This window comes from Tremella mesenterica, assembly GCF_000271645.1.
Source record: "Tremella mesenterica DSM 1558 unplaced genomic scaffold TREMEscaffold_7, whole genome shotgun sequence".
Classification (NCBI taxonomy): Eukaryota; Fungi; Basidiomycota; class Tremellomycetes; order Tremellales; family Tremellaceae; genus Tremella; species Tremella mesenterica.
Genome location: NW_006711231.1, coordinates 23883 through 51640, shown reverse-complemented (window position 1 = coordinate 51640; position 27758 = coordinate 23883). Strand labels below are relative to the sequence as shown.

The 27758-nt window shown below is 45.7% G+C and overlaps 9 protein-coding genes across 9 annotated transcripts; 1 reads left to right on the top strand and 8 right to left on the bottom strand.

The window, feature by feature from the left end:
• Window positions 1-257: 257 nt before the first annotated feature.
• On the bottom strand, window positions 258-2080 carry TREMEDRAFT_62982 (uncharacterized protein; the record flags this gene model as incomplete). Its single annotated transcript, XM_007005335.1, has 8 exons — window positions 258-316; window positions 606-702; window positions 841-918; window positions 1048-1094; window positions 1141-1198; window positions 1496-1553; window positions 1655-1739; window positions 1936-2080. The coding sequence occupies 8 exons, from the start codon at window positions 2078-2080 to the stop codon at window positions 258-260; spliced, it is 627 nt and encodes a 208-aa protein (XP_007005397.1).
• Window positions 2081-2324: 244 nt separating this feature from the next.
• On the top strand, window positions 2325-5583 carry TREMEDRAFT_74076 (uncharacterized protein; the record flags this gene model as incomplete). The annotated part of the gene is made up of 7 exons (XM_007005467.1): window positions 2325-2748; window positions 2806-3086; window positions 3165-3761; window positions 3953-4063; window positions 4286-4455; window positions 4749-4933; window positions 5362-5583. Exons 1-7 carry the CDS (start codon window positions 2356-2358, stop codon window positions 5581-5583), a joined length of 1959 nt encoding a protein of 652 aa, XP_007005529.1. The 5' UTR covers window positions 2325-2355.
• A 160-nt stretch (window positions 5584-5743) lies between these two features.
• Window positions 5744-8072, bottom strand: TREMEDRAFT_74075 (uncharacterized protein). Its single transcript, XM_007005466.1, has 2 exons — window positions 7966-8072; window positions 5744-7922 (listed from the first exon to the last, which is right to left on the bottom strand). The coding sequence occupies exon 2, from the start codon at window positions 7537-7539 to the stop codon at window positions 5959-5961; it is 1581 nt and encodes a 526-aa protein (XP_007005528.1). The 5' UTR covers window positions 7540-7922; window positions 7966-8072; the 3' UTR covers window positions 5744-5958.
• Window positions 8073-8998: 926 nt separating this feature from the next.
• TREMEDRAFT_32061 (uncharacterized protein) lies at window positions 8999-11479 on the bottom strand (the record flags this gene model as incomplete). The annotated part of the gene is made up of 6 exons (XM_007005265.1): window positions 8999-9082; window positions 9277-9719; window positions 9932-10036; window positions 10213-10460; window positions 10836-11091; window positions 11344-11479. The coding sequence occupies 6 exons, from the start codon at window positions 11477-11479 to the stop codon at window positions 8999-9001; spliced, it is 1272 nt and encodes a 423-aa protein (XP_007005327.1).
• Window positions 11480-12071: 592 nt separating this feature from the next.
• TREMEDRAFT_21899 (uncharacterized protein) lies at window positions 12072-13781 on the bottom strand (the record flags this gene model as incomplete). Its single annotated transcript, XM_007005205.1, has 5 exons — window positions 12072-12217; window positions 12350-13078; window positions 13203-13278; window positions 13459-13614; window positions 13722-13781. Coding segments are annotated over 5 exons (1167 nt in total), but the record flags the coding sequence as incomplete, so codon positions are not given.
• Window positions 13782-15308: 1527 nt separating this feature from the next.
• TREMEDRAFT_74074 (uncharacterized protein) lies at window positions 15309-18026 on the bottom strand (the record flags this gene model as incomplete). The annotated part of the gene is made up of 6 exons (XM_007005465.1): window positions 15309-16484; window positions 16530-16598; window positions 16645-16724; window positions 16770-16998; window positions 17140-17304; window positions 17516-18026. 6 exons carry the CDS (start codon window positions 18024-18026, stop codon window positions 15475-15477), a joined length of 2064 nt encoding a protein of 687 aa, XP_007005527.1. The 3' UTR covers window positions 15309-15474.
• Window positions 18027-18830: 804 nt separating this feature from the next.
• Window positions 18831-19366, bottom strand: TREMEDRAFT_62976 (uncharacterized protein; the record flags this gene model as incomplete). The annotated part of the gene is made up of 2 exons (XM_007005334.1): window positions 18831-18857; window positions 19013-19366. 2 exons carry the CDS (start codon window positions 19364-19366, stop codon window positions 18831-18833), a joined length of 381 nt encoding a protein of 126 aa, XP_007005396.1.
• Window positions 19367-20964: 1598 nt separating this feature from the next.
• On the bottom strand, window positions 20965-23620 carry TREMEDRAFT_32017 (uncharacterized protein; the record flags this gene model as incomplete). Its single annotated transcript, XM_007005258.1, has 5 exons — window positions 20965-21648; window positions 21707-21760; window positions 21958-22450; window positions 22719-23150; window positions 23409-23620. The coding sequence occupies 5 exons, from the start codon at window positions 23618-23620 to the stop codon at window positions 20965-20967; spliced, it is 1875 nt and encodes a 624-aa protein (XP_007005320.1).
• A 1696-nt stretch (window positions 23621-25316) lies between these two features.
• Window positions 25317-27105, bottom strand: TREMEDRAFT_32024 (uncharacterized protein; the record flags this gene model as incomplete). The annotated part of the gene is made up of 5 exons (XM_007005259.1): window positions 25317-26068; window positions 26302-26477; window positions 26543-26719; window positions 26939-26975; window positions 27042-27105. The coding sequence occupies 5 exons, from the start codon at window positions 27103-27105 to the stop codon at window positions 25317-25319; spliced, it is 1206 nt and encodes a 401-aa protein (XP_007005321.1).
• Window positions 27106-27758: the final 653 nt, after the last annotated feature.

Sequence of the window (27758 nt, the reverse complement as noted above, 5' to 3'; positions counted from 1 at the left end):
TCAACTCACAATGTGACAATCATCCATTTCTGTCTGATTTTCGAGATGACTATTACAAACCTCTCTTGAGGGTTGAATCGACGTGACTGTGTTGAGGCAGGCAAAAGCAAGGGGGGGGATCCTCGTGCGGTCGTTTATCGGGTGACAGTGGGCTGACGGATGATAGTAAAGATAGATCCTTGGATATACACATGCATAAGATCACATGACATGAGGGCGAGACATGAGTGAGAGAGAAGGGAAGAGAAGGAAAGAGATTAGTCGTAAGCTTCTTCTGCAGATCGACGTGCTAGTCTTTTCACCTTTTTCTTGTATGCTGAGAGTCAGTCGATTCGCGCGAGACGGGTGGATGAGCATACGACACACAAGGTTACTACTAGGACGAGGGAACAGTGCAAAGAAGGTCAGGAAAGGCACCAGCGGCAAAGACACAGAGCTTTCGTGTGAAGGATGTAGGCGAGGGGACTGGAGGATGGAGGTCAACGAGCGAGATGGGTTATGCAAGATATTTTTAGAAACAACCGTGGGTAGCATTAATGGTCTGAGGGTACGCAGCCGGAGAGGGAACCTTGTAAGGGGACATGAAGACAAACAAAATCACGCACATGGGAAATCATCTCGGACTTCTTTAGCGGCGTCGACGTTTGCTGGAGAGCTGAGATCTGGGACTTCTTGGGAAAGGAGCGAGATGACAGAGACAAGCTGCATGTCAGATTGGCAACTGTCGCTTCGTGTTCAAGGTGGCATATTCGAAGGATCGTGACTGACGGATGTGGTATGAACACACCAGGAAGGAAAAGTTATGTAAAGGGATGATCCGAAAACGACACTGTCACTCACAACACTCTCCACCGTATGCACGGGTAACCATCTCTCACCAGCATCTTCGTATCCCCATTCGTCCTCACCTGGCGCGTGCTGTACGTCAGCCACGGCTTGCACGAGTGAAGACTTTCAAGGGTCATCTTTCAGAAAGGAATCAGGTGATGACTTGTCCCACATTTCCATGTGAAAGATATTCACGAAAAGGGAAATATTGAGACTTACCAAGATCGATACACACACTTCTCCCTTTTTGTCACCTTTGTGATATACTACTCGTCAACCTGCATTCAGAGTGACATGTAAGGATCGACTCACTATTCGGATGCCACATCTCCGTATCGAATATCATTTTTGGTGGTAAGAGGGGGAATTCCTAGCTCGTTAGCCACTTTCGATTCATCATGTCAGATATCTCTGCTCAAACGTCATGGGATTGTTCACCGACATGATCCTTTGTGCAAATATGGTCAGAGCTCACTGGCCTCCTTGCGCAAAGGTATCATGCGTATTTGAGGATGGCGTGACTGTGAGGTGACTTGGGTATGAAAGGGCATTTCTGAATCCTCATGTTATACACATGTAGGCAATGATCCGGGATGAAGTAAAAGGGAGATAGGGATGGGGATAGTAAAGTGGAGAGAAAGGAAGAACTGCGAAGGGAAGAACATACAGGAGGGAAAATGAGACGAGCTTTGAGAATGGCTCCTTCGTATAATGTGTCTGCTGGACTGGCACGTTAGCAAACAGGTAGTATTGACGAGGATGAATCAAATTGCAGGACGAGTATATAAAGTCATCAGTCTTTGAGAGGAAGAAGTAAGAAACTCACCCAATGATGACAATCTGCCATTCCAACATGTTACTCTCATCCACCAAGCCAGCGGAGAATCCATCGACAGGGTTCTTCTGGAAATCTACCAGTCAGTCATGTTTGTTCTCATGCTTCTCATGCTTCTCATGCTTCACGATGATCCTGATTCACCTGCATCCCCGGCCATCACCTTGCACTCGTATTCAAGTCCCATTTTGTCGCTTCCGTTCAAAAGTAACCATCTGCCGCCTCGGTGTGTATGGAGAGATCAAGAGGTATACCAGAGGACTCTGACTCACCTAAGAGCTGCTTTCTGAGTATCAAACTCGAATTCGCCGCTGGAGACTGAGAAGGAGTACCTGGCTTTGTGGACCCGGGTCGAGAAGCCGAAGCTGAACCGGGGTGTGAGGGGCCGTTGCCACTGGATGATCTTGCTGCTGGCATGGTTTGTGGGTGTGTCGTTGTAGGTCTAGATGAGTGCGAAAGGGATGAGAATTGGGATGTATGGGTTGATATACCTATGAGAAGAAGAGAGTAGTAGAGATGTAGAGTGGAGGTCGAGAGATAGGGGGGAAGGTGAAGGAATCGGTCCTCCCCCCAGTTCCCCACGTCATAATTTCTCACCACAAAAGCTTATCACTCATCAATCTACCAAGATTTCAATTCTTCTCTTTCACCTGTAAGTTAACATACTTTGAATCGTATTCTTCTCATTCGACATGGTCAAGACGACCCTCCCAAAGCTCAAAAGTACTGCGGGGTCATCAACCTCGGCTCTCTTGGAACAGGTCAAACCACTCGAGAGCCAGCTCTTGGTCAAGCCTTACAACCCTAACCTTCTTCTCTCCCTTCTAGCTTTGGGTTCCAAAGATGACCCTCGAGTCGTTCACAAGGCTATATGGGCTTTGCATCGTGTCTTCGTGGTTTACATAGCGGAGGGATTAGTTGGCTCTATCCGAGGCTCGCTCTCCTTCACGCGAACAGTTGTTGCGGAGGATAACGACGACCGAGAAGATGAGAGTAGGGAGGTGGCAGTATGGACGAGAGATCGATTGATCGAATATGTCAAATTGATATCTGGGCTACTACGGGATACAGAGGGATCTCTTAGGGTGGGTCATGTTCTCAACTCTCACTGCGTGAAGATGGTGAAAAAGCTGACAGGGAAGACCAGTGCGGTCAAATTACTCTTCGCCCTCCTCCCTCCTCTCTCTTCGTCACTCTCACAAATCCAAGAAGGAGCGATAGTTCATCTTCCTTACTTCCGGCTGCTGCTTGATGCCTTTTTCAACCCTGTGGCTTCACCCCGCGGAGCTGCAGCTGGAGAGGTGAAGCAGGAGAATCAGGTTGAACTGGAAGATGGGGTATTATCGGAGGATGTTATTAGTGCGATCGCTGATTATTGGGCAAAGTACGATGATCTTCGATGGATCTTCTTCCGAGAGACCAAGTGAGTCTTCCAAATCACAAGAAAAGCTCTACGCTCCTTTAGTGACTCTTCACCAACAGTATCGCAGCTAATGTATAGACGCCATCTAGAGAGTCAGTCTATACCTCATCCTGGGAACCTTTTGGCTCAATTACTACCCCTCAAAAACCTTCCTACATTACCGGAACACATCAACGCTTTTTACATCCCAGCCTTCTCTCAACCTCCTTCGAAACAACCACCCCAACCTAAACCAGTCACATCAAAAGAGAAGAAACAACCCACATCTCAACCCAAGAAGAAAGTCAAAAAAGATTCAGCGGTCGATACAAACCCTTCATGGATGGACTATTATTCTTCCTCCGACTCTGACTCTTCAACAGAGAATACCGTGCTTGGTAAACGCCCTCGACAGCGTACATCTCAATTATCGATTCACCCTTCCATTTATTCCATCCCATCGCACCAATTGGTCTATACATCATTGTGGGAGACCGTACTGACTTTATCTCTGGACGACGGATGGGTGAGAAAGGTGTTGGTGGGATTACATGGAGAAAAGGGGATATTAGGTCATATGAAAGCGGAAAGAAGGGTTAGAGTGGCGGATTGGTTAGGTGCTTTGGTAGATAAGGGAGGGGTGGAGGGTATGTTAGCAATGAACGGGTTGTATGTTTTGATGACAAAGTATAATCTGTGCGTTGGTTTTGTAAACTCCCTCTCTTAGATATACCCTTGGCCCGCTTCCCTGTCACTCAGTAAAACTACCTTATGTTCCCACGATCGCAGGTCAATTCAACTGCATATCGTCGACGCTCGATGATATGACATTTCTGTCGGGGGTCATCACTGCTTGACAAGTGAAAAAAGTTGAAGCTGATATACAGTGATTATCCTCAATTTTACAAACGTCTTTACGGTATGCTGGATAATGAAGTTTTGCATGTCAAATATCGGGCGAGGTTCTTTCGTCTGCTAGATACATTCTTGGCGTCTCCGTGAGTTGCCCTAGTCTTCATTCGTCCATACATCCCAAGCAGTTTTGACGTCACATCCCCCACATCTCTCTCTCTCTCTGTCTTTTCTGTCTTCCCCTTTTCATGGCTGCCGATGAGAATCGAGTAAACACACCCGTCACCTAGTTCCACCGTGGGTTATGACCCTCGGTGGAGCAGCTGAGGGAGGTCATGACAGACATACTGGGATCCCGCTGACCCCAGTCTACTCCCCGCGACAATGATAGCATCTTTCATCAAACGTCTAGCTCAACTATCCTTGTTCTCACCACCAGCAGGAATAATCATGATCGTTCCATTCATTTACAACTTGTTCAAACGTCATCCAGGATGTATGATCATGATACAGCGACATGAGTTGTCGGAATTGACAGGTGAGTCGATTCCGTCCCTTCTCCGTCTTGACATCTCATATAAGATCGGTGACTCGTCATGCAGAACTTACTCAATACATGTCTTGTGAACTTGAACATGAAAGTGGTATTGGTCTCATAACATAATTCAACCCTCTCACATCCTCAAAGATATACATCTGTACAGGACTTAATCCTTCGTGTTTCTGTTTCACCCATTTTGAGATACATTCTAGTGACACAACATCCTATAGGAATTTAGATAAGGGTCGTAATGGTAAAAGAGATAAATGAGAAGAGAAACTAACGTGTAGACCCATACGATCCATCGGAACAATCACCTTTTAATTCTAAAGCGATAGATTCTTCATTATGGGAATTAGCAGCATTACAAAAACATTATTTGAGTAGTATATCAACATTGAGTAAAGTTTTCGGGGAAGTATTTACTAGACCGGAATACGATTTAGAGGATTTCATAGATCATGGGTATACGACTGTGAGTTGAAGTTTCACCCTTTCTTTCTTTATTCTCCTTGATCCTTCTTTCCTCTCTCTCTCTCTCGAGATATACGCTACGAATACGGCATGATTATATTCTTTTAAAGGTCTATTTTTATCAACTCCGTATGATTTTTGTATGCCTTTTCATCCCCCAAAATCAAGTATCACTTCCATCCCTTCCAAAGTATCTCCTGTACTTTCTTATGACGATTATCTGTTCACTTCATCTTCTTGTCGTTGAGTATGTAATTCTCAAGAGGTTCATTAATGGATCAATCTATATCTCCTACGTATTCAACTCCCACTCCATCCCAATGACTTTGATATGGTCATTCCATCTATTGTAAATCGTTTGAAGAATCGGGACATTCTTCCCACGTTTGATATATTCATTTGATGATAAGATCAGAACTGACAATGTAGTTGTTCAATACTGAACTTTCACGTAAACTACGTCATGCACCCGCTATTTCTTTCGAAATGGAGAATGATACTTTATCTTCTTTGTTCCCTTCTTCCAAATCCATGAATCCACAAGTTGTCTCGACCGACTCGATGGATCCTTCCTCAACACCCCCGACCCACGATCTTTCCACCAATCCGACAAGATCGGGAGAGGTAGTATCGACTTTGTGGACTTTCTGATCATGTCTCCGTATATCCGTCTATCGAATGCACATGATCCGTCATTGGATGCATAATCATTCGTCACGGGATCTCAGATGAAGGTATGTTTGGGAATGGGATCAATGGGAATTTTAAGGGCATTGGTACAATATCACACGTCAGTATATAGTGTCTATTTAAGGGTATAACATACATAGTGAAACTAGACACTGCCAAGCGACCAGCGGGATACGATAGGAGTTGAAACAAAAGTAGAGCGAGATGCACATGCATGTTAACATTTGAGCGGGATGGTTTTAGATTTCAAGTGATTATCATTACTTCAAATCAACTAGAGTAATAGATTCAATGCTTGTCCTGACCAACTCTCTCTTCGAATGTCCGTGATCATGATCAACGTGTATTTCGAGAACGCATCACCGTCGTCTTCTCAGAAACTGGAATGGTGCTAGCAGGTCGGATCGGGATGGACGTTCGAAGAGAAGCAGTGGCGATACTGAGAGGATAAGGGGTATGAGAAGTTTCTTTCTTTTTCCCTTCCCCGTCTTGTCCTCCTTTCCGTCTTTTTTCCGATTCCTCTTCATTATCCCCCGAGCCTACCTCATTACTTCCTATTACTCTTTCTTCCCCAATTATTACTTCCCCTCCATTCCCATATCCCACATTGTTCCCATTCTTGATAGGACGATCACTGTGTCCTACGAGAGAGTCCCGACCGACGTCAGTCACAGTCGATCGGTCGACCCGTCGGCGCTTATCTGGTGGAGAGAAGGTCGAAGGGTAAACTTCCCTTTTCGACCTCGATCCGGATGCTATACGAACATAGTCATCCTTGAGCGGCTGTTCGGCGGGCGTCTGGGACATTGGTTTTGTGATGTGAGTAGAGGCGGACATGGAAGAAACGGAGCTTGTGAATCTGTCATTCGGGGATGATTTCTTTTGAGGCAAAAAGGGAATCTTGAATTGCGTGAGAATGTCTTTGGGTTTGACTGATGAAACCTTTTGGCTCTGAGGAGAAGAAGGAGGATGGACAGACCAACAATTGGGATGACCGGGGATTTGACATCCTGATGGTGAATGGGCAGAGTAGGCGCATGAAGAAGAGAATATGCTCTCTCTGGGAGGGATAGGTATGCTAGGGTCTTCATCTGACTTCATGTTCTTCTCTGACACAGATACTCCGCTCTTTTCTTCTCCACCATGGGTTGACAAGGAAGTCGACGGTGGTATAGCTCCCGTCGACATCGTTTCCTGAGACCGTTGATTGGGTCGTCCCTTCTGGGTTTGAGACGTGGGGTGGGGTGGCGCGACTGGGAGGTGAGATGTCGAAGAAGAGGGTTGTGTACTATTCGGCGGCGTGGATTTGGATGATGAAGAATACGGTGTAATTTGAGAGTGGGATACGATAGGGATTTTAGCGGAGACGGGAGCAGGAGGTCGGGTAGGTCTGAAAGGATATTCTGACCAAGTGGGAGCTAAAAGTGATCTGGGAGTAGAAGACGTATGAGTTTTTGTGGAAGTAGGTGCGAATCTGACTTTATGGGTAGAACGGGGATTTGATTTCGAAATGATCAAATTGGAAGGGTTCTTGTTTGTTGGCGATCTTGAGAAAGTCGTGGGAGGTGGCGACTGAGGTGTGGAAGATGGTGGTTTTGTTAAGGTTGATGAAGGTTTTGATGAAGGATGAAAAGTGAAATATGATGAGTGTTTTATCGAAGAGTCAATAGCGGAAGGTTTAGATTTGATGACGAATGAAGGGGATGTGGAAGTGGTGAGAACTGAGGAAGAGGTGGAAAGTATCGATAAAGAATTATCCGAAGTAGTTGATATCGGTGTTGAGAGAGGTGAAGAATTATTAGATTTTCTACTCTTCTCCCAAGCTTCTTGATCAAGAGCTACGAATAAAGGTTCTGGCCAACCGGCCAGTGCCACCATTGGTAACATTTTTTTCTCCTTTTCAGATTCGAATTCCATCTTCGTCAATTTCCCCAAGACCTTCTTCTCCCGATTGGATTATAACAGTTGGTACAGAGTCTCCGAGTGGGTGATTGATTATCTTTTTCCGAACCTTTTCTCACTTGTTGATATTCGCCTCGATGATAAGGTTGGTATGGTGAGTGAAAACGTCCGACAACTTTGAAGATTGGCCGTTGAGATGGAGCAAAGGTGAAAGTTGTTGGTATTTTTGTTGAGCTGCAGGTGGTTATGAGATGGACGGCAATGATGATATACAACCTAGCCGATCGTTAAAAGATGAGGTTGGAGTGTTCCGGTGTACGGTGTTGACTTTACCGGTGTAAGGTGTGGGGGATGAGCGGCTATTTTGGCGAAATTGGGATAATCCGGAGGAGGTTACACTATTATAAGTCTTTCGCCTGGCCTAGATTCTGAAAAACAAACCTCACGATTTCTTCCTCTATCTTATGTTGTCATCTCCGACCTATAGCTCACGTTCTTCCCACCGTCTTGTTATCTATTGGAGATTGTTAGGGCAAGACACCTTGAGGATACCTCGAGGGTGGAAGTGTAAAGAGGGAAACGATAAGAATGTGGTGGGGCGGAAGATACCGGAGATATGAATTTTTCAACGATGGGACCGGGTTGATGGGGCCCGGTTCGGCAGTTCGGTTATCTTGCTTAACCGGTGAGTTCGCCACTCCGTGCGTCTTGTTTTTCTTAGAGTACAAGTCACTTCACTCTTTCCCCAGCAAGTATGACGGGAGAAAGGGTGGGATAGGGGATAAGCGGAATGTAGGGTGAAACTTGGGAAAGGCGTGAGAAGGGTGGGTGGAAGGGATGATGTTGGGTGAGGGGCGAGAGGTGGGCGGCAAGGAAGAATCCGGAAAAAAGATGAGAAATGTTACCCGCAACGCGAAGATAACCGAGTTGCCGCCGGTAATATTTGACCGATACGGGGCGTGTGACTGTTGATCGGACTGTGCTGCTATGGTAATGAACAGGGACGGGGAAGAAGAAAGAGTTGCAGTTTATCCATGGGGGTACTAAACTACTATCTTGGGTTGTACATTGCACGAGATCGAAGACACAGGGAGAGAGAGAGAGAGAGAGAAAAAAATTACATGTGATGCTGGAGATAACTACATTGTTCATAGCAATCAACAATCCAATCAATCACTCTATCTTCCTTCTACCAAATCAATATCACTCTAGGGACCAGCCTCAATCACATATTGTTCCCCACGAGACACACTAGTGATCGGTGATCGGTGAAGATATATACCGGCAAAGAGTCAAGCACTATATGGCAAATCTCCCACACCGTGAGCCTTCCTGTCGGTCAGTTCTTCAATTACTCACGAGTTCAGGCAGCTATCCTATCATTCATGTTGGACCTGTAGCTTTAAATGAGATTAGATAATAGAGAATGCATTGACAGACAGTCTGGGTCAAAAGAAAAGCGAAACGAGTCGACTCACCATAACATGTCCGCGTGAAGATCTTCCACACCTTCTTCTGTCTCACGCACTCCGTCAGAATTGGAGATGATGGCGTTATTCTTCTGTCAGCTCATTCCCACTCTCGCCATCACACACCATCCTTCTTTCAGCCGCATAACACAGGAAGAAGCACGTAAATTATCTGGTGTACAGTACGTCCATTACTGGCGGACAGTGAAGGAAGACCCAGCTTATGACAAGGGTTCTTGAGGGATGGGGTAAGTGAAAGAAGATGATGTTTCGAACAACCCACCAATCCCAACGTAACCTTTATGGCAGGTCCATGTTTCTCATAAACCTCCAAATTCCCTTCCCCTTTGATCAACCTTACCACATTCCTAGCCGCTATCATACCCTGCCACCAAGCGACATGACCCGCTTGTATGGACCCAGTTTCCGCACAATCCCCAATGGCAAACCAGTTCTCCCATCCTATCCTCTCTAGTTGCATCGTGGGTCGCACTCGGATCCTACCTGTTTTCTCATCCACGCTTTCGGGGAGGAGAGAGGACATGAGAGTCGTGGCGGGTTTTTGACCCGTACAGACTAGGACCAGATCGGATGTGAGGGTTCTACCGGAGGTGGTACGGATAGTTTTCGAATTGGGGGTGGATGGGATACCGGGATGAAGAGGCCATTCGATGACTCTTTCAGAGAGGATGACTCGGATGTTCATCTTGATCAAGTTTCGAAGGACTGAATTTAGTGGGAACGTATGTTGGAAGTGTGCCATATGCTATACCATATGCTCCATTTGTGAAGAATGTTATTTCTGCCGATACTTGAGGGCAAGGCTCAGTAATAAGTAAGGGATGATATGAGGAGTGGGAGGGAAGTGAAGTGACTAGGGTGCAAGTGGGAATGGAATATGGATATTTGAGGGCGTTCAAAGGGGCTGCGCCACTCACTCCCTTCATGCATCTCCATAGGGTAGATGGGTAATAGCTGAGCTCGAGAATGAACCAAAGTGACCTCTTTATCGGGGTAAACATCTTTGATGTCCGTGGCGGTTTCTTTCATCAGCGTGGCTTGTTCATTGATCCAACTAGAATGTCTCGGAAAGAATCGGTGGAGCGTGACGTAGCTGAGAGGAGTGGCTGAGAGGAGTAGCTGAGAGGAGAAGCTGAGAAGGGTGAGGGAGAGCAGTAGCTGGGTGGAGTGGTCATGAGTAATAAATGGATGTATTCACGTATACCCAACGCTCCCCCTCCAACAACAATAACACTCTTTACTTTCTTATAAACTTGCGCCTGAGCTTCCATAAACCTAACTCCTCTGATCTTATGACCCAACGGTTCGTCCTGATGTCCTATTTGAGGATGTAATTCACCACCCCATACGTCCACCGGAGCGGGGAGAGTGGCACCTAGGGCGTAGACTAGGTAATCGAAATGAATAGTTTCTTCTCCAAGCACATCTCTACAGCTCTCCTTGTCACTACCACCAACATTCTTGGAGTTGCAGTACTCCCCGTTACTTGTTTCTGCGATGCTGTTGTTTTTGTTTAGAGAGGAAGAGGGGGGATGGGAATTGGTTGAATGTGTCGGGGGAATCAGATCAGAGGAAGGATAAGAAGGACCGTTAGCTGATAATCTGGTAAATGTTACAGTATCACGAGTGAGAGAAGTGACTAGACCATGTATCCAAATACGTTCCTCTCGTCTTTCTCCTTGTGTATTCTCCTCAGTCCTGGTCCCCTTGGTGGGGCCTGTCGGAGTGGAATGCGTTGATGGAGATGTATCTACTTTGACGGGGGTGGACGTGGAAGTGCCGTCGGCCTGGGGTGTTGGGGGAGAGGTCAATCTCTCAGACTCTGTGGGTGAGGTGTTTGAGGTAGGTTGTGTTGCAGGAGTGATGTTTTGGCCAGATAGAGTATATTGAGTTGATTGAACAGGCTGAGTATGTTGAGTAGATTGGGTGGATTGAACGGGCTGAGTAGATTGGACAGGTTGGGTAAGTTCAGCAGATTCGACGACGAATGGACCTGGAAGAAAAGATTTGATATAGGGTACGAAAGCTTTTGGAGCGTGGACAGATAGGACAGTATAACGTGGGAAAACATATGCGTCTGGTGATTAGGGATTTCAAAGTCTTAGTTCAATCCAGGGTGATGCTACAAGTCACATCGAGAGAAAAGAGAAAGTCAAGTGGTGACAGGAATAGAGAGTCATAGTGAAAGAGAAAAAACGAATGAAAGAGCTTTCATAAAAAAGAAATGAATGGTCAATGGTGCAGGGAAGTGGGGAAGCGTAGAAGTGAGTGAAGTGAAGGGGAGAATGGAGGAATGAGAATGAAGAGTGAAGAAGTAGAAGAAACTAACGATTAAAATGTGTATTCCTATCAATGACCACTAATCTCCAACCGGGAGGTAAGATCTGAGCTAAAGTCTGAGCACATCTTCTCCCACCGTACGCAGCGCCGAGTATCACAACAGTGTGTTCAGAGTCTTGTTTCATGTTGACCATTTGATAATCCTACTAGTCACTATTGGTATTCAGCGGAAAGTTTGGAGAATATCCCAAGTAGATAGAGTTGGGAGGTAGTGAAGGAGAGGTTTGATGTGAGTTATTGTTCAGTTCAAATTTGGTAGGATGGTGGGAGGGTTGATGTTGAGTTGGTGTTGATTTAGTTTGCGGTGATTCAAATGTAATGTACTGGAGGAATGATAGAGCGTAGGAGTAGATCTGAACTTGAGGACGGTAGAGGTTGAGAGTGTGAAGGGTGGTAGGGTTAGATGATTATAGAGTGATGGGATGGGATGGACGGTGATTGACGGAATGAGTGTGGATTGTATCATTGTAATCTGATTAAGAATCAAGGTAAGGGTCAAATCGGGATCGCCTTTTTTTAATCAGATAATGCCCGATAGACCGGTAGCTTCATGCTGGTGCCAAATGGAAGTTTTCGGCCGAATGGTACAAAGACCCCACCAGACAATCTCGTTTTTGTGAGGGTGTGAAGGATGACGGATGATGGATGAGTGGGAATTTGGACTCTTCATGAGGAGGTTCTACCATGCAACATGCAACATGCAAACAACTTTCAAACCACTTTCCTCCCTCTCACCCAAACACCTGCGATATCTCTATCGTCACCCGTCCATAACCACTTTTCAAACCTTTTCTTCAACTTTTCTTTTTCTTTTTCTTCCCATTCTTTCATCCATCCCTTAGCATCCCCATGGATTCCACTAACTCCCATTGCACCATTTTCTGACTTGGAAAAGTGAGATGACTGAGCGTGGCTTTGTTCATTGAACCCTTTACCTACATCTGAACAAACCAACTTATCTTCTTCCCCCACCCACATCCCAGGGCTTGTCGGACAAATCCTCAAAGCGTCAAACTCTTTTCCAACTTGAAAATTACATATCCTATCATCCAACCCACAGACTTCCGCCCCACCCAAAGTAGCCATCGCGAATAACTCTTCGACGGATAACCATCTTCTTCCTTTCTCCCCAAATGCCAAACAGCGCGATACGGTAGAAGCATCTCTTAACGTATTTAATACTCCTGTGGAATATCCACCAGAACAATCTGTTCCTAATCCCACCGGTATCCCTTGATCTAACAACTCGACAACGCGACAAGAACCAGAAAGAAGATTAATGTTGCTAGTTGGACAATGACTGACCCCCGCTCCGCATTCAGCTATTAGGTTTCGTTCCGAAGGTTCCAGATGGACACAATGAGCGAGTATTGTACCTTTTCTCAAAAGACCGTGAGAGTGATAGATCTCGGTATAAGTCGAAGAGTTGTATAACTTTTTGGCTAATTCCACTTCAGATGGATTCTCAGATAGGTGAGTTTGGATGGGAAGAGGTGGGGAGTAAGAGTTGGATATGGAGGAGAGACCGTGAAGGAGAGGGGATGTACATGAAATGGCAAATCTCGGTGTGAGGATGGGACGGACTAGGGAAGTGGGTGAAGAAGGGGAAGGGAAATGGGAAATGAAGTCGAGGGTTGATTGAAGGGAAGAGGATGTAGATGGTTCGATATAGGTAGGAGGGGAATTTCGATCCATATTGCATTTCCCGATAAAAGCTCTTTGTCCTGGGGGTCAGAGAGTGCTAAAACATTTGCCTGAATCCCAGTGGGCCAGAGTATACTTGCTCAACGGCCCCCCGCCGGGGGGGGGGGGATGAGGGAGTCGTTGAAGATGTGAAGTAGAACCCACCCCTTCTCTCGCAAATCCTCGCGAGGAGTACACTAGCCTCTACGTGAATAGTAGCATAGTAACATGAAGTGGTAGTCTAAAGTCAGTCAAACAGTTCTCGCAACAATCAACCAAACACTTTCAGCAAAACCATACCAACAATACGATGTCTAGCCATATTCGCCCTCTCATCAACAATCACACATTATACAACCCACAGGGTCGACCTCAAACAACCAACCTGCAGGACATTATGAACAAAAGTGAAACCACTCACCCCAGATCTCAAAGTCCTTTCCACCACCCTCTCATAAACCCTTTTAGCATAATCCAAATCTTCATATTTCTCTTCTTCTGGGAAAGTGAGTTTATCAAGCCATTCGAGTAATTGTAAACTCCCTCCTAGACCATTGTTCGGGAACTGAGGTGCGTGCTGGGTGTCAGCCCATTTCGAGCAAACTCGGTGCAGACCTGTCTTGACTAAAACAGTAGAGATCTGATATAGTGGAGAGTTGGTTGCGGAAAGGAATATGGACATACGGTATGTGTATCAATCAAACCTGGACATAGAAATTCGTCATTATCTAACCTTATCACTTCCACTTCCACTTTCTCCAATCCTCCATCCTCTTCTTGTTTCCTAAAGTGTGATATAAAATCCTCCTCCTCCTTCTCCTCATTGATATTTCTTTCCGTACTAGTCGAAACAAGTGAAGTACCATCTTCCTCTTCTAAGCCATTTTGCCCGTGAGACTCATGCCAAACCTGTCTACGGTGCTCTGCATCCAGCTCATCTTGCTCCGATTCATCATAGTCTTTCTTCGTATGTGTAGGAATGTTCAAATATTTCAATATCCCATATTTCTCCCCGACTTCTTTCAATTGGGAAGGATGACATTTCTCAATCCATTCGATCTTTCCTTTTCTAACTGATATGATGGCGAATGGTACGTATTCTATCTTATCTTTGGAGATGGAATGTACGTAAGGACCTATGAAGATTTGTTGGGACATTCTTCAAGTGATATCCAAATTGTTTGGAAAGGACGTTCGGTAAGTAAGTTTGTGCTTTTGTGATTTTGTGGGTTCGTGAATTCGTGTTTCGTGAAAATATCCATATGACAAGATTAGAGCGTTTATGAGATGAGCTCCGAGTTTAAGTGGGGAACGAGTCAGATGTAAAAGGTGGAGTGGATGAGAGTTTCCAGATTGGATTCTTTCAACGTTGATGTATGCGAGATGTCTGAAGTTAGCTCATTCTATTCTCACAAGTAGACCCTTGACATAAAGGAACATGCTCGTTCGTACCCTTCGATCCAAAAGTCAGGTGTTGGATATACGAGTAGAGTAGAGTCCTCCAGAGTACTTGTAGAGGTGATCTAGAAGAGATGAATCAGACAAGAACCCATTTTTAAGGGTGATTAGCCATAAACTGGTTATTCTTCTTCATTCCTCCTCATCTACCCTCGAGGAAGGAAATGAGTGCCCCAGCAGAAATCATCATATTCCATCTAAACAATTTCAGAGCGTCAGAGTCCGAAAGGGATCAGGTGGGGAGATACACTTACTTTAACCTTACACAACTCGGGGGTCGGGAAAGTCGACAGGGGCGGATAGTCTTTCAGAGTTGGGGGCTGGGGGGAATGAGAGAAAGTGAGGTTTGTGAGGATTGTGTTAAAAGGAAAGGGAGAGATGGTGGGTTTTTTAATTGAGAGATATGCCTAGTGGAGTAGAGAGATGGGTAAGTTGACACGATCCCCGGTACGCCGTCACATGTCTCAAAAGGTAAGGTAGAATATCAAGTCGAGTGCGATATCAATGGCCGACCGGATCGGACGTAGGAGTAACACCTACTTACTTGCCTCCACTTGATATGTCCACTTAACACCAAACACCTGGCTCATCCGACACCGAGTTAACCTAGTATAGTACTCTACTACATTGGACCACTGAGTGATGATGATGCCAACGGACAGGCGGATGAGTGACAATTAAACGAGTGACGATTAAGTGGTTACTTAGTGAAGAGAAGGTGGGATAGGGAAGAGGACCTAGGACCAACTCTAAGTACTCCACCTGATCACCCGACCATAACTGCGACATGCGACAAGTACAAACATCAAGATAATACCTACTGTACACGACATTGCATCAAATAGATCATCTCTTCTTACCATATTACTAAAATGTCATTATGCAGGATTTACTTGTACACATCCGCCACACTATCAGGCATCACGAGCTCAACTGAAATGATAGAGGAAAGATAATGACCGACAACCAAACAACCACACTAATCCACCAAATGCCCTAATCTCATCCTATTACTCGGTGGAGTTTTATCCCTTGATTCTCCCCCCGTCCCCGACGCCCCCGACACTCCCGCAGCTCCCCCTTCCACCAAACTATTGACCCCACCAGACAAGGAAGAATGACCCGAAGAATTCGTAGAATTCAAACTCGTCGCACTGGGTAAAGGCGAAGGTTCCGCTTCTTTGAATATCAATGGTAATCCAGCACTACCCAATTCCCTTGTCGATGTGACACTGACAGCTACTGATAAACCATCTTCACTCTTCCTTCTTTCTTGTTGATCCGTTTCTCTACTTTCCAACGTGTTCGAATCAAGTTGTCGAGATGGTTGTTCTTGACCATGATATGAAACCCGATGTTGAGGGTCTGGTCTTGAAGGTTGATTATCATAGTAACCTCTCTGTTGGATGTTATGATGAGATTCTGGTCTAGTGGGAGAATGAACGCTTCGTTGAGGAGGTGATGGGGGTCTTTGACCACGAGGAGAGTTAGGTCGTGCAGTAACATGTTGCGGGAACCCTCTCGATTGCACTGAAGGATGCGAAGGAGGTGGCGGAGGTTGATGAGATGAAGGAGGGGGAGGTGCTCGACCCTGTGGCCATGGAACAGCACCACCAGCACGGTCATATTGACCAGGGGGATAATAATACTCTGGTCCAGGCGGCATGGAATGTCTACTCCTAGGTGGTCCAGCTTGTGATTGAGGACGTCCATATGGAGGGTAATAAGGAGACATACGATGATCGTACCCACCCGGATGTCCGGATGGCGGAGGCGGTGGTGGAGGCATTCTTTGTCCTTGAGAATACGGGTAGTTGGGATATTGCGGAGGAAGAGGGTGTCCCGGGGGGAAGAAACCTTCGGGGGAGTGATGCATGTATCGGGGATCATCTGGTCCGCCAGGGAGGGGAGTGGTGCGAGTACGTTTAGAATACAAATCTTCGTCTTCAGATTGTGCGGAGGATTTCCGTTTAGCTTTGACTGCGCGACCTTTTACGTCAATACTTTATTGCATCTGCAGAGCGATTCACTCACGTCTGGGATCTTTACGAACTCGAATCTTGAGGCCTTGCTCGGCGAAAGACTTGGACAAATCTGTGGCTTCTGATCGATGAGCTAGGCAATGGTGGTGGATAATCCTCTGACTCACTCTGCATACCCGGGAATTTCTTGGCAGAATACACGGAAAAAGTCGAAGTGTACATGGTTGTGCAATAGTATACCTCGGCACTAGACGTCAGCTGAGTTGTATGCTAGAAGCGTTTCTCAGCTCACTCGACAATCTCAAACAATGTCAACTTCAACTTGTACCTCCCTTCCTTTCTCACACCCAGATCGGGAAATACAAAGAACGCCGCATCAGAGTTATCCAGATCTTTGAGATGGTACAAAGATGAGACCGGAGTGCCGGTCAGGAACCGTGTCTTGCCATCGTCGATAACGTGTAGCTCGTCTTCGAGTTCGTCGCCACCGACTAAACATGCAAAGAGAAAGTAGTATGGATCTGAAGTCAGCCAGATGCTAATCTTCGCCGGTTGCGATCTGGCAGCATGGCATTCTCAAAATAGCCATCTGAGGACCTTTCTACCAGAGATGGGCAGGGAGGTGAGGGAAATAAAAAATAGCACCAGAGGCTTTGACTCACTTTGCATGAAAGTCATACCACCCGGTCCAGGATCAGGTCTGCGTAACGCTTTCCTCCCGGCTTCATCGTCTCTCGTCCGGGGGTCCACATGTGTGATATCATCGCCGTTCTTGTCGATGACCTTGAGCTGAATGATAGGAGTGGGATCCACTGGCCTGCGGTCCGCTGACTTGTCAGCCTCATCTTATCTTCAAAAATCATACACAAGATACAGTACGCCACACCAGCATGATATAACCAATGCCAGGGGGGTCACACTCTCAAGTGAGAAAAGTTATTCTGCGTTGATGTGACGGTGGAGTGAAGCCCAAAGATTGAGGCGATGCGCCAAACCCAGAAAGAGTAGACAAGGTAACAAGGGGATCACATGACTCACATTTATCTCCCACACCACACATCCTAGCCTGGAGAGGTTGTTGTCTCATGCTCATCTCATACGTTCTGAGTACGCAAGGATGGTCCCGGGCGATACATGGCGGTGGCAAAGTGTGATGAAAAGGGCGAATTCGAGATGTTGGAGTTTCGGAAGAAGCGACAGAACGAGATGGAGGTATGGAGGATGAAGAAGTTTGGGCCGAGGTTGGGTCATGTGAATGTCCATGTGACCGTGTCATTCGTGGTTTACGAGAAATTGGCGAATCACGAATGTAAGGTGAAGCGGAAGAACGAGAATTGGAACGTGAACGTGATGCAGGAGGGTGTAGATGTGAACGAGAATGAGAATGAGAATGAGAAGTGGAATGAGAGGTCGAACCAGAAGTTGAACCGGGTGATAATGGAGTGTCCAAGAGATTGGGGGTATGAGGAATAGCAGGTGTTGGTGGAATGTATACGAGTTGATGAGTTGGATTATGAGGTGGGTAGAATACGGGAAGATAATGGATCATGTCAGCTGGGTTCATTGTTCGTATTGATAGATGAGACATAAGAGTCGGTGGCAAAAGAAAGAAAAAAAAGAAAAGACAAAGAAGGTGGAGATGTAGGAAATGCGTCGTCAAGAAGCAAGATTGAGCTTGGGGGTATGGAAGGGGGGCGTTGGAAGCAAGGCTTTCATTATTGATCACGGACCACGGGGGTTTCATAGAAGGGAAGGATCATCTGAGAAGCAAAAGGGAAAGAGCACCAAGGGTTGGTTCATGTTGTGTGGAACAAGGATTAGTGTATACGATACCCCTAAAATAGGATGGATGCGACGGGACCGGAGGTGTTCCGAAGGAGGGGAAGGAGAGGGAGAAGAGAGAGAGAAGAGGAGGAGAGACGACGGCGTGCCTGGTTCATCTCGGCAGTGGAGTGATGCACACAACTTGATTGATGTCCGCGGGGAATATCAAGTGGGACGACAGGAGAAGAGAAGTTTAAGCGGTACACATGACACACACACACACAGCACACAATCAGTGTTGATGGTGGCGATGAATGGGTCGTGGTTTATGCGTGTGGCCCGGTCTAGAAAAGGGGAGAAAAGATGGGATTGTGAATCGACCGGGATATGAGGTTTATTGTTGTTGACGGATTGGTTGTGGGTGAAATGGCAATGGAGGATTGTGGGTAGGTAATGGGAGAGATAAAGGAGAAAACTGAAGGGGAGCTCAATGTCAAAGTGGGATTTACCCGAGTGAATGATTCAGAGAAGTCATACACAGACAATTGGGATGAAAATGAAGATGAACGAGATGACCGAAAGGTATCACTCACATATTGTTTCTTCCTTCTCGTCTCTGTATATCAACATTCCGTTCATTTTGGACATTCAAAGGTGTGTAGGTCGGTGTGTGGTCTGAAGGGTGTATGTGGGTAGGACAAAGTGTGGATTAGAATGGTACGATTGAACCAAGATGACAGAGAATGTGGAATGTTGAGAATTTCGACTGACCTGAACCACGGGTACATATTCGTAGGCATATTCTTGAACCTCTTTATCCTTTTCTTTACCTTTCTTTTCCTTTTCCTTTTCACCTGATCTATCCCCTTCCACAGCTTGAGAAATCGACGCGTTGGCCATTTCGACAGGCATCAATACTGCTCTCTTGATGGGTGATGTTGAAGTGAGATGATGTTCAGAGGGATGTTGTTGTTTTGGAGGTGTTTGAGAAATTCGAGCGGAGTTGGATGTGAAAAGTTTCAGATGAGGTGATTCAGGCGTGAGATGATCGTGATGATTAGGATGTGAAGTCTGATTGTCTACAAATTGATTTTTATCGATAGTTGGTGAAGGCGATAGAGACATGTGTTGGAGTGTTGTCAATCTCACAAAGTTGGGGGTAGTAGAATATGAAGGAGATGCTCGTGCTTGATGAGAGTTTGAAGCTTTTCAGTTGGGAAGTTGGGAATCGGGAGCTAACTGCTTTAAGAGATCAGCATGGTTGTCAAGGTGTGCTTGGGAACGGATGGACCGAGATGCACGGGGAGGTGAAAGGAAGCATCTGATCAGGGGTGGGAGACGAGAGTGAAAGGTGTGAAAGTGTGACTCGTAGGTGAGAAGTGAGACGTGAGAGATGAAGAGTCAGCGGGGCGAGAGGGGGGGACGAGATGGAATGTGTGATGGATGGGATATGATGTGATGAATTTGATCCGCCCCATCAGTCTACGGCAAGCGACGAGATGGTGAAGTCGACGATTCACTGAGAAATCGAGGAGAACGAGACTGGGGGAGAGATAGTATAGCATCGGGATACGATGAGAGAAGATGTGAGGGAAGGACATGATTAAGATGACTCACTAGGATGAATCTGTTCACGATCGTCTTCAACTCGATAGCAAGAATACAGCCTGTGATCTTAGTATTCTTATACGTTTGTAGGCAGATCAAAAGCTGTGGGAAGTGCGAGAACACGAGTGAAGAGATAAAACCATGGATAGAAATGTTCTTTAACGAATGTTGGTGAGTGATTTGAAAACCAACCTTATACGCCCTTGTGCAGTTGAAACCCCGTGTTCGAAAAAGACTCAGCTGCAGCTGTCCTATCGATCCTTTATCTCTCTCTCCACTGTTTTCTCTTACACTCTTCACCCTCCGATCTATATCCTTTATCCTTTATTCAGATCTTCGGTTTCAATCACGAGTGATCCTTTGTTTTCACAACTCTTCGACTCAGCAGCCCAGAGGTGAAGGTGAAAGGTGATAATCAAACTTTGGGTCCTTTTTTGGATTGACGGATGATCAAGGATGACACATGGGGTAAAAGTGGTCGATTGAGAGTGAAGGTGTACGTTCCGTTGTAATTCTCGTTTCTCTTTCCTTTGTTGTATGACATGTGCTAAGGGGTACATGGATAGGGGGAGGGGGGAGGGGGAGGGGAAGGGAGAACGTATAGAGGAAGGTTTATTGAGAGAGAGAGAGGGCCAAGCCCAGCACGGACCGCCGGCGCCGAAACTTTAAATGTAAAAGTGGCACTTTGGCGTCGGGCGACCAAGCGCAAGCGATCAAGCATGCAAGCGATAAGCGTATAAGTAGTAAGCGAACAGATGGCCATGACAGGCTATGCCAAGTGACGGAACAACAGAGTTCGGGATCGGGGAGGATGGGGTAGGGAAGGAAGAACGGGAAAGATGGGAACGTGGGAGGAGCGGCAGGTGCTACAGTAGGCACAGAAAGAGAGGATCGATGTATAAGTACTACTCTACCCTTTGCATAGTAAGAGATCGCTACGTACAACCCTATTACCTTCGTCCCCAACTATCCCACTATCTAACCAATGACCACCCATCCATCCATCCATCCCAGGACTATCCACCTACAATGTCATCTGTCGCTACGGAGAGAGAGTACACACCACCAAACTCGATGGAAGACATTCTCCTCCACACATCACTCCTCCCCCACTTCTAAATCTTATCCCCCACATCATCCGCCCGAGTCTGTTCCATCTCGTGTTGATGTTCCAACAAAACCTTTGGTTGTTCAAACCCCTCCATCCTAGTTTTATCCGCAAAAGCCGACACTGGTTCATTCAAATCCTTCCAATAAATAGGTATCAAAATAGCCAAAACGAAACAACCTCCTGCCAATGCTACCCAAGGCCAAATCAAAAAAGGATCCGTTATCACATCCGCCAAAGCTAAAGAAATAGCATAAGCTACTGCCGTGTTGAACAAAGCTAAAGCGTATACTAATCCTTTCATCCTTGCTGGTGATCTTGTATAAGCGAGTTCGTAAGAAACTGGATTAACGAATATTTCTCCAACGGCTGGGATACAGATGATCGGGACTTGCCACCATAATGATATGGGTGAAACACCGGCATCACATGTAGATGCGGAATAACCACAAGGTGAAGTTTTGTAAATTCTCCATTGGACGATAGCTGCGATGGCTGCACCTATAGCACCGAGTAAGAAACCTATACACATTCGAGTCATGGGTTTGACAGGACGACCGATTTTGGAAAAGAATGGGTAAATGCCGTAGGTTATAATAGGAGTTGCGATTATGATTGCGAGGGAATTGAAGGAGTTGTAAAGATCGTTGGGTACACCGTCGAGTGTCATGGCGGTACTCATAGAGTTTACCTGGGGGTGTCAGCGAGTTAGTCCTATGTTGTCGGAAGAGGAAAGATTAGGAACTTACTTGGTTTCCTATACCACCATCGGCAAGGGTGAACACCGGGATGAGCATGAATACCTGTGAATCAGCGAGTGATAAACCACACCAACCGGGATACAGAGCGGAACTATGAGACTGGATGATGACATATGAAAGATTGTGCGATGAAATATTGTGCGACAAGTGGAAGATGTAAGTGAACGAATACGAGACTAATTGAATCGTTCTGCGAGGTGATGATTGTGGTATGTCAAGAAGAGTTAACGCTAACTCACCTGACAAGCACGTAAAGATTGTTTCAACTCGTCCACAAATTTATCATCCCAAAACACTTTATCAATATCCAAACCACCATCTCTAGCTTCAATATAACTTGGTTTAGCCCTGTTCCAAAAATTATCACCACCTTTCCACATTCTTTTCCAACCACCATCACTCAACAAAACTTTGAAAACTTTGAAAGCTTCCAATACCACTGAACCTTGAGGTGGAGCTTTATAAAGACGTTTGTTACAGTAATACAAGATGATAGGCATGAGTAGATAGATGAGACCTGGGAGAAGGAAAGTGAGCCAAAAACCGACATAACGTTCGGTATAGGAAGTGGCTATGGTGAAAAAAGCTCCGATGTTGATACAGCCGTAGAAGATTAACATGTAACGTTCGGCCGTGGCTTGAGGATCTAAGATGACTCTTTCTCCTTTTTTGGTGTGGATGATGGATGGGACTCTGACGGGAGAGTTGTCTAGAAGTAGAGGGCCGAGACAGCTGAGATATGAGCGGGGGTTCAAGAAGTACAGACTCATCATATGCGTTTTCAGGATTTCTGCCAGAATATCTCGCCACAGTATCAGGACTACTCTCGAAAGAGTTCAAGATCAATATACATTGGAGGACGGATAGGTTGCGTCCGCGGGTAGGTTGATGAGGGAGATTTTATCAGGTAGGATGGTGAGGATAGAAGATCGAAGGAGATACGCAAGAGGACAGAGTAGGAGATACAAATGGAATACTTGGAAAAAGAAATCAAACTCACGGCTTGATAAACCCACTGGCGAACGAAAGAATATACAAAGCCACGATAAAAGAACCCAAAGCTCCGTTGGGATGTTTCAAAACCGATGGAATAGCAGGGATGACCAATAAAATATGAGAGATGATACCCACCAACACACCCACACAAATCGTTTTGAACCTACCCCATTTCGTATCGGCCACAATACCACCGCAAATGGGTATAACGTAGGCTAAGAATTGAAAAGAATTGACTAGACCAGATGCCGCTTTCGACCCGAGACCCAAGGCACCGGCGGATTCTTGTTTTCCCAAAGATCCTTTGGCCACTGCACCAGCTCCGTTCCCTCCGACAGGCAGAGGGTTGTTGATAAAGTTGTTGAAGGGAGAAGTTGAACCGTAGTATGACGCTCTCTCAGCAAGCTCAACTAGACACATGAGGATGCACACGAAGCTGTAGGTAAGTCATGAGTTCTGAAGGTAAATTGGGTATCACGGAAGTCTGTGCGAACGATCTGATGGATGATTGACGCCATGAGTCAGAGAGATCAGAGATCAGGAAGGAAATGGTTGATGAACTCGGGAGACCTGAACTGGACAAGGAAGGTATTCTGGTGGAAGATATAAATAAAACTTGTCGAGTCATGTACAGTACATGAGTGTATCAGGATGAAAAAGGGAAATGCGGGATGACAGAACCTTTCGAACTCACGGCATACCCCCAGGTACTTTCCTCAAACTCATCATTTCTTCCTCGGTAGGTATCTGTTCCGAATCCAAATCTACCGCTCCGGAAACAGTGATCTCAGCTGGGAGGTCTTTCTCCTTGATAGGTTTTTCATGAAGTACATGACCGGATTGATCTGTACCCGGTAGGGAAGATGGGACAGGGGCGGATTCGAAATCGATGGTGAGGTGTGACATGGTGTTGATATTTGACTTGATGTCGATATTTTGACTTTTCTTGAGTGTCGAATGTCAAGTTTCAAATCACTAGTATCGATTGTATAGCTTTCTTGATGAGACGACTCAAATATCTTTTTAAATTTCGCTATATCCTGTTTGTTGAATCGTTTTCCCGGGACTAACGATTGATGGTGATGATGATGATGGTGGTGGTGGTGGTGGTGGTGGTGGTGACGGACTACCGGCAATCAAGAAGATGGCGTCAAGTAGTCTCCTCTAGTGGATTCTCGGAATGAACAAACGAACAGCAGTTTATGGTGATAATTTCGAAAATAAAAGTCTGATTTTATCTTATGTACTTTATACCACAAGGAGACCACATGTTCCAATTTATCAAAAAAAGGGATTTAATACTCCACCAAAAAGAAGATAGATAATCCATCACTATCATGTCTATCTTTGTTCGTTCGTGCCCAAAAGCCGTATATCCCGCACATCTTTGCAGGCGTATGGCGTAAGGTGTAAGGCGCATAACGTATGTGTCATCCATTCTCCAATGACAAGGAAACTTGGATGAATAAGTGAATGTTTTTTTTTGAGCATGTGAGTCTTATCGGTTAACCTAACTATACTATGATCTTCATCAGTAAATCAGTATCAGCGGATAGTAAGTGGAGCGTGGTTAAAGGGGTGGAATCTGAGTAGATTGAGAGGGACAAGAAGAAGGATGTACGAATGGTCATAAAAGTAACACGCGGTACGTAGGTGGATTGAATCAAGGACATGTGGTTTATGTGCGAAGGTATGATATGGATCATGCGGTTCGGAAGTGAGATGATAACGTATGTCAAGATGGAATTGTTATAGATCGGAATTGTGTGGAGATGGATTACTTTGAAGGAAGATTGGTATCACATTGTACATGGAGAACCGAGTTGGTACCTTGGTGATCTTTTTTGGGATTGGCTGAGCTCGATGCGATCGAAGAAAGAGGAACGAAGGGATGTAAATTTGGAGTTTGAAGAGTTGAAGAATGTCACGCGAGTATACGAGAATAGAGGGGTGCAATGCAGATGTACAGAGGGAAGGAGGGAGGAGGAGGAGAAGGGGGAAAGGGGGAAAGAGGTAAAGGTAGGAAAAGACGGAAGAAGGATGAAATGGCCGGGATATTACTTTCATTTCTTCCGTTTTTCACGGCATTGTCACAAGTCTTGACATTTGTCACCGCGTGACTATCTGTCATTTGTATCTGGCGGGTAACATGCATACATGGATCGTACGGTGCTAGACCACGAGACATAAGTGAGGAACAGGCATTGCAACATGCAACATGCATCATGGTGACAAGGTCGAGATAGGAAAAGCATAAGGGTCCTCGATGATCTTCGGTTACGAAAAAAGTGATTCTTTGATTGCCTCGTGTTGTCTCAATCGTCTTGACAAGTGGGAACCGAACAAGATATGAGAGGTTGTGCATGTTGCATGATACAAAAACGCATGGCATATTCAATACGAGTACTCGTACTCGTACTCGTACTCCACTCATCAAGAACCCAAAGCAAATCCACATGGTCACTAACGCCACAAGATGTTCACTCTATCACACCCTGGAAAAGAAGCTTATTTATCTTATCTCCTAACTCACCATACGTCATGTCTGATACCCGACCTTCAGCCGTAAAGGGAAAAGTTCCAATAACCAAACTTCTCCCGCCTACACTTTCCATGTCCCCTTTACCCTGATTTGAAAATAGATACTCGCTGCAGTCAACGCCGAACCGACCAGGACGCAAACTCCACTCCAGATGATAGGAGCGTAAAATCCATAACGATCCAATAAAGCGCCGGTTATGGGAGTTCCCGATAAGGCCGCGAATGACATTACTAGCATTCCCATTCCCATCCTCATTCCTATTTCTCCAAAATTATGAGCCAAGGAAATAAGTGCAGGTGACATCATTGATACGTAAGCTCCTGAAAAGAAACCGTAGAGTATAGTGACGACTATCAAACCTCCATTCGTACCCGCACCGAACATTGCCCAGATGATGATACCTGAACAAACCGACATGATGAATGATAAATTTAATGGACCGAAAGAATCCGCCAACATGTTGGGTGTGAGTCGACCGAATACCGAGGCAGCGTTGAGTATTGCCAAGGTGTAGAAAACGAGAGTATGAGATACTCCGTGTAGTTGTGCGTAAACTTGAAGATAAAAGATTGGGAAGAAGATCCCTTCGGATATGAAGAATAATGCTGCGCAGAGGAGAGTGTAAGGAAGGGAAGAGAAAAGTTGTTTGGGGGATGGTCGAGGTGGTGCGTTGGGATTTGGAGGGATACGAGGTTTCATGAGGATGATGGAGAATAATAGACAGCCCATTATTAGGTAACCGGTGTATTGAACGGCGTGACGGAATCCATGGGAAGCGATGAGGTTGTTGAGCATGATAGGGAGGCAGATGCCTGAGAAGGTAAGCTCTTCCCTTCTTGTTGTCGATATCGTGAGGTATCAAAATCCTTGGGGAGAGGGGTATAGATCTTTGTGACGCTGCCGAAGAATCAGCCGCAAGTGGATGAGTATGTCTGTGAGTTGTGAATGAGTATGCTGTGGAAGGAAGGAAGGATGAGGATGAGGCGGCGATTGGATGTGGAAGACCGAAGAAGACGGGAGTCAAGAGGAATAAAGATTGACCCACCCCCCGTTGACGACCCAGTCACCGCTATACCTATAGCCAACGCACGACGTCGATGAAAGTAATGCGAAATGATAGATAAAGCAGGTAAGAACAACAATCCTATTCCGAGTCCTACACAGATACCCTGGGCAAGTACAGTTTGCCAAAATTCCTTGCAGAGAGAAGTCATGAAGAGACTTGGTTTTAGCACTTATTCTAGTGTAGTGACGAGTGAGAAGAAAGAAAGTAAGTTCCAACTCACCCCACGATATAAATCACACTACCAGTAATGACCAAATGATAAAAATAACCTTTATCATATAATGGTCCTGCTATAGCACCCATGGAGAATTGTAAGAATAATTGTACACTTCCGACCCATGAAATGTTAGACGCGCTTTGATCGGGATAACCGATGAATTGGTAGTAATCTTGGAACCTTATCATCAGCCAGTACTCGGGTTTCATCCCTCTCCGGACCAAATCAGAAAAGAATTTAAGCGAGCTACCGAGGTTTTTCATCCACGCAAGGAAAATACCGCCTGGTTCTTTTGTAGCATTGGTAAGTGGAAGCAGTGGAAAGATATGGTAAGCTAGCTGAGGAATAGCCCAGTTGACGGACTAGGGTTTAGGCCGGAGGGAGAAGTTGTGAACGTACACTCCAAATGTGTTTGAATAACCAAAAGTCACAAAGACTATTGATCAGTCTTTAACCTCTTGAGGAACGACCTCTATTATAAGAAGAATGTTTGAGGACTCACTCGCTAACCAACTTCCTGCTATACATAACCAAGCCCTCAAACCACCTTCCGGAAAAGTCGGCATGACATGTGTAGGTTTCGGTACGGCTTTCTCTACATCTTCCTCCGTGGTGGTCTTCTCCACTACCGTATGACCTATAGGGGAATGTGGTTGGTTCTGAAGTGTCGTGGTTTCTGAATCAGGTACGGGAGGTGGTAGAGGATCAGCTGCCATAGCTGCCGATTCTTCAGCTCGGAGTTCATCTTCGTTCAATATTTCTTGAGGTGACATCTTGGCTTGGGTTTCTACTGCAGAATTCTATGTCGCTGTTCGGACTTTGTACGGCTTATGATATTTCTTCTTCTTCGGACGGTTCTTGTTGGTAAGGAAACTTGGGATACTGAAGATCAACATGTGTGATGCAAGTACGGACAGAAGAAGAGGGTTGAGATTACTCGTACCATGGAAAATCAGGCACGTCGTAGAGTCGCAAAATCTTCAGGCATTCCGCTCACAGTATTCTTTCCTTTCTTAAACTGGACGCAGTGGTGGGGAATGTAGGTAAATAAAGAACACTCACTACACCAAGATAAACCTCCCGGAACGACCCAAGAAAAACAGTCAACAGTGAGAACCAGAGAGGAGGTATAAAGGATGCAATAAGAAGCGCAATAATATACTAACCAACCGTCACCGAGGTAGGTATGAGTAGGTCCGCCCCGGTGATCGGTGTATTT

Coding starts and splice junctions, on each gene's coding strand:
- TREMEDRAFT_74075 (XM_007005466.1), bottom strand. CDS start 7,539: ATGGAATTCGAATCTGAAAAGGAGAAAAAAATGTTACCAATGGTGGCA.